This window comes from Ptychodera flava, chromosome 4 (genome assembly GCF_041260155.1).
Source record: "Ptychodera flava strain L36383 chromosome 4, AS_Pfla_20210202, whole genome shotgun sequence".
In the NCBI taxonomy this organism is placed as follows: Eukaryota; Metazoa; Hemichordata; class Enteropneusta; family Ptychoderidae; genus Ptychodera; species Ptychodera flava.
This window is the reverse complement of record NC_091931.1, coordinates 16,969,161-16,978,235: the sequence shown is the minus strand read 5'-3', so window position 1 is coordinate 16,978,235 and position 9,075 is coordinate 16,969,161. Positions and strand designations below refer to the sequence as shown.

General features: G+C 40.8%; 1 protein-coding gene across 1 annotated transcript; it reads right to left on the bottom strand.

Annotated features, from left to right (window-relative positions):
- Positions 1–5,561: 5,561 nt before the first annotated feature.
- On the bottom strand, positions 5,562–8,751 carry LOC139131031 (thiol S-methyltransferase TMT1A-like). The gene is made up of 2 exons (XM_070696946.1): positions 8,126–8,751; positions 5,562–5,992 (listed from the first exon to the last, which is right to left on the bottom strand). The coding sequence occupies exons 1-2, from the start codon at positions 8,234–8,236 to the stop codon at positions 5,750–5,752; spliced, it is 354 nt and encodes a 117-aa protein (XP_070553047.1). The 5' UTR covers positions 8,237–8,751; the 3' UTR covers positions 5,562–5,749.
- Positions 8,752–9,075: the final 324 nt, after the last annotated feature.

Below are 9,075 nucleotides of genomic sequence, written 5' to 3'. Positions count from 1 at the left end.
GATATATCAGCAGTGGGTGACATAAAAGATAATGGATAATTTGCATATTTAATGAGCTTTCCTAATTCGGGATATATGTCTGATTTGACTCGATCAAAATCGACCAAACTTGGTATGTATATTAAAGATACTATGATTTAACATTATTGAAAGTCATTGAACATTTTTACTTCAGCCAATTCGGAATTTGCATATTAATAAACTTTCCCAGTTAGGGATATATATCTGAATTAACTTGATTGTAGTTGTTGAAATTTGCTATATACATCATAGGGTTGGAAGCAGTGGCCGACTGGTTTTGTGTGAGGCCTATCAGCTAGGCGATGTTGCCGTGAGTGTTTGGGAGTTCGAATCTCGTTTTGGTTGTAGTAAAAAACTTATATGCAAAATATGCTATGTACATTGATGATTATACAACAATGATTATAAAACAATATCAAAAGTCATTTCACATTTTCATGTCAGTTAATTTATAATTTGCATGTCTAATGAGCTTTCACAGCTCGGCATATATGGCTTGAAGGACTTGGCCAACGGTAATTACACTTGCTATATAAAGTGGTGATACAATGACAGCAGTAAAAGAACTTTAATATTTTTATTTCAGCTAATTACATATACTTCATGACCTAATCGGCGGTGATTATTGTTCATTATGTTGATCATAATACTTTCAATGAAGTTGCAAACATGTGGCAAAGGTTAAAATTTACACATAACTGCAATATATAATGAAACACGTGAGCATTTTCAGTTCATATCTGGTTATTTGATTGCTTCGAGTTTGAGGTATCGTACCAAATATGCACTGAGTGCAGCGAGGTACTTGACAGCATTATCATAGTCATCGTAATTTCAGCTCACTATTGTTTGTCACTTTCTTTCATCATCATCATCATCATCATCATCATCATCATCATCATCATCATCATCATCCTTGTCATTGTTGTTATCATCATTGTGATGATGTCATTGTGATGATGTCATCATCATCATCATCATCATCATCATCATCATCATCATCATCATCATCATCATCATCATCATCACACATTACTTTTGTCATCATCATCATCATCATCATCATCATCATCATCATCATTATCATCATCATCACCACACTCATTATTTTTCTCATCTCATCATCATCATCATCGTCATCATCATCATCATCTCTCATTCCTCTGCTCTTATCTACTTCACGGCAGAGCCAACCAGGTGGGGTCTGATGACTTGCATATATCCTTTCGGCGGAGCAAAGAACCGTCTGTACTCCAGCCTTCGGAAGCCCCCCACTTCGATGTATCTCCATGTTTTGACGGGCGAGGTGAGAGCCGTCACAGAATACGAAGAGGGGATTCAGCATGCGCTGCATCAGATGTGTCCAACTGTTCCTGCTGGTTGAGACGTGTTCCACGTAGATACATATTTCTGTTTTCACAAGACAAAGGTCAATAACAAGACTGGATGGTGCTCATTGCTTGGTTGCAGGAAAATAGAAGGAAAATGTGAAATTATTGAATCAGCTGTAGTTTTACTCAAGTTATGTAGCTTTGTAGCATGAATAACAATCACAGAAACCAAAATGCTTTACTGGACATGTATATCACTTTATGTCAGGAGATGAAATGCCAAAAATCGGAAAGTGTCATCACATCCGTGTGGTAATTTTCTGTATCAGGACCCAATCCAGATGCCGATACTGGGGAGAAATCAATCCACTGCAATGATCTACTTTCAACGTTTTGAAGCATTTTTCATGTAACAATTATTGTAGTTCAAATTTTGTCACCTGCGCTGCACTTTCAAAGTGGCTGTCAATTTAATTTATTGGGGATGCTGAATGTAACTTGAAAACAATAGTGTATAAAGAGGAGTATATTGGGAAGCCGATACTCTGATAGAAATGTGTACAGGTTAATGGTATGCATGCCAAAATGGGCCATCATGGGTAACTTTTCCACCAAAATCAAGTCAGCTTGACATCAAAAAAACTTACCATGGGTTGATTACATAGGAAAACCTTCACATGCAATATTACAATGGTAAACGATCCCCTAATTTGTCCTGAAAATTGATCATTTATTGCAGTCATACTGATAGACTCCATCAAGGTATACAAAAGACACACAGCCCATATTTGGCACCTTTTGTCATACAGGCAAAGGGCCTTCCCTTTCTAAGGTTGGCTCCTCTCTCCATACAAGTCAGTATCAGGAATGCAAGGCTGCGTTCACAAATAACGATTAGGGGGTACTGGAGGAATTGCGATTGAAATCTTATTTTTTCAGACCCCCTCGATACACTCAAACACGATTGGAACTAATTTGGGATAATTGGATGGTGAAGTAATGTCGATTTAATCTACAAATGTAAGCTCATCTGCTTTTCTTTTTACGTTATACACTTGTTTTTATGAGTAATTTGTAACATTGCAACATCCAGCTATATGGCACCTAACACTTTTGAAAAAATTTAAAATATGAAAATCCAATTATCCCAAATTAGTTCCAATCGTGTTCTCAAAACTTTTCAAGTCCCCCCCGTCTGTATGACCAAAACTTTTCAAGCCCCCCCCCCCAATTTTTCATATAGCCGCATACTTATTAGGGATGCACATGAAGGAAAAATAAACATGTATTGGGCAGTTTTGCTGGCAGATGTTCAACACTACTTCTTACTAGCAGTTTGTAGAGCCATATTCCTGAGGCAAATTATTAAAATGATTCATCAACATTCATTGACAAATGACTTTCACTCTGAACTCGAATTCAATTATCACCCAATATTCACTTAAACAGGCTTTTGTCGACAAACTATATCGTCTGTTTCAGCACAGCACAGTTTCAGCTGTAGGGAGACAGCAAGAAACCGTATTTGATATACTGTAAAGAAATATTGAAAATTTATCAACAGTTGCAGCTTCTGCTCCGATACTGGCCTACTGGTTTTTTTAACACAAACTCATACATTATTATATTTTTTCGAGACAAAAGTAATGAAATGCGACAAAGTGGTTCTAGATCTTGTTCAATTATAACTAACATTAGAACAACTGGATGACACTGAAATGTTATTCATTTTTCGATAAATTACCCATTAAACCTTGGAATCGTAAAATGGGAACCAAATATTTCCAGGTCCCCCTCTTTAAGCAGAGCAAAATTTTCAAGTCCCACCCTCCACTATTCTCAAATTTTCGAATCCCCCTGAATTCCTCCAGGCCCCCCCCCTAATTGTTTTTGTGAACACAGCCTAAAGATTCACAAATATTATCAAAATTAGGTCTTCCTTGAGTAAACATTGTGCGGCCAGCTTCAGTTTAAATTCCGAGGGACTGTGTGTAAATATCAACAATATGGTGAAAGAATACTAAAGAAGTATGGACTTGATCAAGGCATTCGTTGAGGGCGCTAAGCATTTTCTACAACCAACGTTTCAGTTCAGGGTCTACCATTGATACGTTTGAGAAATGCAAACCCCGCGGGCCCCGTAAACACAACCACAGACGATCATCTGATGGTACAATCCTTATTAGGAACGGTACAGATATAGTAAATCATTAGTTCTCCTGCCATAAGGGATAATGAACATTTGGCGCAATTTACAGCTCAGATGGTCAAGTAACTGACAGTAAGCAACAAGAAATCTACATTCAAACACAACAGCTCGAACTATCTCAACATTGTTGTATCTTTCTGCGACTGAAAAAACTCGTGAAAATTGTGATATCTTTATCTGATTTCTATTCCAGAAGTTTCCTCCACATTCTACACACTCACTCTGTCTCCGAACCCAGCAAAAGACACATGACAACATTTGGAGGTCATAGCGATAGCGTTTTATAAGGTTTTATATGATATACTATATAACAGTTTTGAAGCGGATCAACTCGTCCATATCCCCCAATACCACATATCAACCCCCCCCCTCCCCGTGGAGACGATAGCTGTTGTTTCTAGTATAACGATATGGATTGGTTTGTTATAAATTGAAGACATTACCCAGAATGCAATGTCAAGCCATGGCTTTGCTCAAGGGCCCCTAAACAATGTCGGTCTTTGCTCGTCGAAAGGGGAAAAGGACTTGACAAGTATGGCATTTAATCGGAAGAAGCTGGTCACATATCGGACAATTATGACAGGCGACAGTCACAGATTGGTAAATGTACACATAGAAAATGCATCCGTAGACTTAGCGACTCGCTTGGCATTTCTTTGGCCATTGTTTGGCGTATGCGGTTGTAGTTACTCGATCTCCGCGGCGTGTTTCGCTCTTACCCAACAGTCTATGCGACAGTCTGTCAAATTTGCTTCAATTTCGAGATCAACCCGACACAATTCCGAAATTAATTCCTTCGATTGTAATACCCGCTCTGTTTTGTCACCCTTCAGCCAATAGACTGGGGACAAGTCTAACTATATACGAAAGCACTACGGTTGCAGTATAGAGTCGAGGGTATTGAGTAATTGTATCGAGTGTACACAGGCGCTCGTTGTGAGACTGAGGCTCTCATACGCACCTGTGAGTACCAAGTTTCAAGGCCGAATCGTACAGGATCTCAGATCTGATAAAATGGGACAGGAAAGGCGTGATGTGGATTTGTACAGGAATGTGTTTTTTTTGTCCAGAACTTTGCCAGTGTACTTCCCTGTTTCAATACCTGTGATCTTTGTTCCCGCATCATGAAGCACTGAAAAAAATTATCAAGTAAAAGTGATTTCAATTGTTGAGATTTCTTTGCATGTACTTTAAAAGCTTCTTGAAAAATAACAAAAATCACACGAAATAGAAAAGTACTTACCAAATACACGGGCTCCAACACGAAGAGCTAATGATTAATGGGTGCTCACTGCTTACACTAATTGGTGACGCTTCACTGGATCTCCTGCGCCTCTCACTGCGAAAGTCCGTGTGATTCTACCGACAGTCGAGCCCTGTATTTTTCATGAATATACCATCGGTAAACTACAACCACAAATGTGCAGGAAATGATATTCAGTATAGGCAGATTGTGCATTCAAGCATTTTCATTTCATTATCAGATATCTGCTCCGCTGCGATCATCGTGGTGCCTTATCACGGTGTGATGTACACGTTACAAACATCACACACAAAGCCATCTGCGCATGCATTATGTTTCCCTTTAAAAGTCCGCAGCATTTATTTCTAGTGTATTTATGTGTATTCATGTGCATTTATTTCAGTTCGGGTTTTTTCCTTTTCTTTCTTTCCATTTTTTTTAAATATTAAAATTTGCAAACAACATTAAACTTTCGTAGCAGATGCAGTCAAGATGGGAGCTATGATCAATTTTGACACAATTGAAAATAGGTAAACAAACGAAAACTGTACAGATGTATGGTTTGAAAACACTGTGAGAAAGAAAACAAACATAATTTACCATTTTGGTGTCAATCTATTAGCCGTTTTCCAGCAACCAGATGATATACAAATGGTAGGAAAGCCATGGAAAAGGCGAATGCAGTGTATGGAAGTTGCCAAAGTAACTATCACTTGACAGAAAAATCGTGTTGATCGCATAACATCACACACAAATATTTCGGATATAATATCCACTATATTTTATTGGAAAAAAAAGAAAAACTACGACAGCGTGCTCTTCAAATATTTTCTAGAGCTCAGTCACGTGGAATAACTGACTGAGCAACTGTTTGAAACGTGCATGTGAAGAACGTACTGCATTGCTATGCAACGTGGAGATGGGGTATGAAACTGGTTGCCATGGTTACTTGACTGCATATCCCATCACATGAGGGCTCATGAGAGCACCACCTCCGGATATAGGCGCGCTAAATTTCTTGTAGTTTACCCTTGTAAATCCTCCGCTGTCGATGTCTTTCCAGGTGGCTCGTGTTAGCGAGCATCCACAGACCAACACCCAGACTGGATTAAGAAACCTCTGGGCAAGCTGAACCCAGCTGTTCCTCTGGTCGCTGTAGACGTGTTCCAGGTAATAGAATCTTCCACCCTTGAAAGAGAATAAAAAAGCCGTTATGTCTGTATGTGCTAGGGTGTTGACGGATGGGGGCTGAGAAATCGGCCCCGAGCAATGTCCCGGGGCGCCCGCACACGACTGGATCTCACAATAAGTAAACATTCACCAAATGCGATAATGGTGTGGAAATAACCCCACATTTAAAGGGCCTGTAATGCTAAGTTTTAATGGTTTTTGTCACTATTTTTATTTTTAATGTCAATCATAATTTCTTGTTCTTCTCCCTAATGCAACTTGAGATACCCGGTATTCAGCTTGCCTATGCATCCTGTACATGTGTAGACTGTATTGTTATTCTTGACAAAAGATATGTGGTCCAGACTTTAGAATTCAAATTTAAACAATAACAGTGCATTTTACACATATAGATGCCATGATGATAAGCTAAATATTGGGTGTTTCATTATTATTTTGGGAGTAGAACAAGAACTTGCAATTGATGTACAAGATAATGAAAAATCATCAAAAGTTGGCATTCTTGGCTTTTCATGTTCGATGTATTTCAAGATACATTCAGAACAAATGACATCCGCACACCAAACGTCAATTTTTAGTCGATGTGTAAAGCAGTGTGAGGTACCTTGATTTCTGGCTTGTTTCCTCCATCGCATCGGGTAAATGTTTACTAGAAGATAAAGTAGCTGCTACAGAACAATTTGATTGAAACTGAATTGGAATGTAGAGATGGCAACGCTAATCAGTCGATGGTCGTCTCACTGTAGCAGCTAATGAGAACAGCAAAGAACTTCAAGCAAAAGGTGGAAACGTCGCCAGTTCTGCATCTAATTCTCATTAGCTTGGTCTGTATTATATTGTCTGAATCACAGTCCCCTGTGATCTATTCCGCTCTTGGACTATGCGTCCCGTAGACGTGTGTACACATGCCTGAGAAAAACCAAGTCTGGAAACAAACGGCTATTTCCTATAGGGATTATGCCACCATGTCATCTTCGACGTTCGATTTTACCATGAAAAGTAGCAAGTTATCTATCATGTAACCGTCGATCGTTCCATATCATTCTCAAAATTCATACCTAGTACTTAATTTGCTTCAAAAACGCTCGTTTCGTGTGATTTTCGGCCGAATTCGACGGACACATCGTCAAAACATAAGCGTGAGCAACATTCCGGGCACCTCTTGGATACCTCCACTTTACTGACATTGGCGCCGCCTACCCATGAGGGGTGACTGGAAGGTTGCTGACGCTTAGGTTTTGGCGAGGTGTCTCTCGAACTCGGCCGAAAATCACACGAAACGAGCATTTTGTAAGCAGATGAGTATCAGGTATGGATTTTCGTGTCATTTTCGGCCGAGTTCAGAAGACACCTCGCCAAAACATAAGGCGTGAACAACCTTCCAGTCACCCCTCATGGGTACGCGGCGCTAACGTCAGTAAAGTGGAGGTGCTCAACGTTCACTGTGAGGTGACCGGAATGTTGCTCACGCTCATGTTTTGACGATGTGTCCGTCGAATTCGGCCGAAAATCACACCGAAACGAGCGTTTTTGAAGCAAATTAAGTACTGGTATGAATTTGAGAATGATAGGGAACGATCGGTTACATGATAGATGAACTTGCTACTTTTCACAGTAAAATCGAACGTCGAAGATGACATGGTGGCATAATCCCTACAGAAAATAGCAGTTTGTTTCCAGACTTGGTTTTCTCAGGCATATGTGTACACACGTCTATGGGACACATAGTCCAAGAGCGGAATAGATCACAGCAGACTGTGCCTGAATACATGGGTGTGTTTGCCCGAGAGCAGGGAACAATTTTCCCGTTGGGCAAATTGTCTCCTACTGCGATTGCCAAGCTTACACATTATCTGCATATTATTGAATTACAATACAAGATCATTCCAGCCTCTTTATACTTGTTTGTTGGCTGTGATGTCATTAATTAAATGTTGCTACAGTATATTCCAACGGCAAAATTACAGGTGAAGCACTTACAAATGTTTTGAACGCCTGTGGTGGCTAGATTTGGCTAGATGTAGGCCTACTTCGCGGGTCTGACGTAATGTGATGTCAGTCCATGTTTGCGACTGTGTGTACCCCGTGTAAGTCCCCATATTCCGTAAGATCAAGCCAAGGAATGCCTACCGGTTTTAGTATTCGTCTAATTTCTCCCATGACGGCAGAAACATTGCGAACGGAGCATAGTACCAGTGTTACAACCACAACATCCACACTGTCGTCCGAGATGGTCTTCATGTTTTCCCCGTAGGCAAAACTGCATCTTTTACTGTGATGTCGGGACACTTCTCCGCGTTGGATTTCAGATAGCTATCAAAGGTTTCCATAGGCTCAACAGGTACGACAATCGTTCCTGCGGGATAGTACTGAAAGTTAGCCCCCGACCCGGCGCCGATTTCCAGAATGGTCAACGGATCTTTGCTCTGTTGCTTCAGGTCGGTAAGCTCACGGAAAAGCTCGAGTTTGAAGTCGTTCATCTTAATGTTGTAGAATTTCGTGATGTGATTCATTATTGGAGGGAATACGGCGGTGAACACCTTCTTGTGGGCGAATCGCATCAATTTCAGAATGATCCAAAGACCGGCGAGGACTGCTATACACCTTGGCGCCCAGTAGGTGAGCTGGAACGTAAAGCTGGCCGCCATGTTCGTCCGAGATGGTGCGTGGTACGACCTGTCCTAGGTGATTGCGGAGTTGGAATGAACCTCGTTCGGAGGTCGAACGAAGGACAATGTTTAATGGCGTCCGGATTCAGGGGGTGCCTAACCTGTCATCAACCGTACGAGGAGTGTTCACCGTCGTGACAGAAGTGACATCAGGCACTCGCCATATATTCGTTGTTTGGTGGGGGCGACGGTAGCTCTACGGAAAGGCTATATATTATTATTACACCTCACTCATTCAGTGTGCACTGCCATTGGTTCAACACGACTCACGTGACATGTAAAAGTATACACATATTGACTGGCCATGAGGGCAACAGCATACGTCTGTAACCCGAGGGACTGTGAGTCACCCCAAAAACAGACTGTTTCCCGAGTCCGTAGGCGGAGGGAAACAGTCTGTTTTTGGGGGTG

Excerpts from the sequence above, each read along its gene's own strand:
- LOC139131031 (XM_070696946.1), bottom strand. The coding sequence starts at position 8,236 with ATGAAGACCATCTCGGACGACAGTGTGGATGTTGTGGTTGTAACACTG. Across the intron at positions 5,993-8,125 it reads TTAGACGAATACTAAAACCG|GGTGGAAGATTCTATTACCT; the intron begins GTAGGCATTCCT and ends TTCTCTTTCAAG.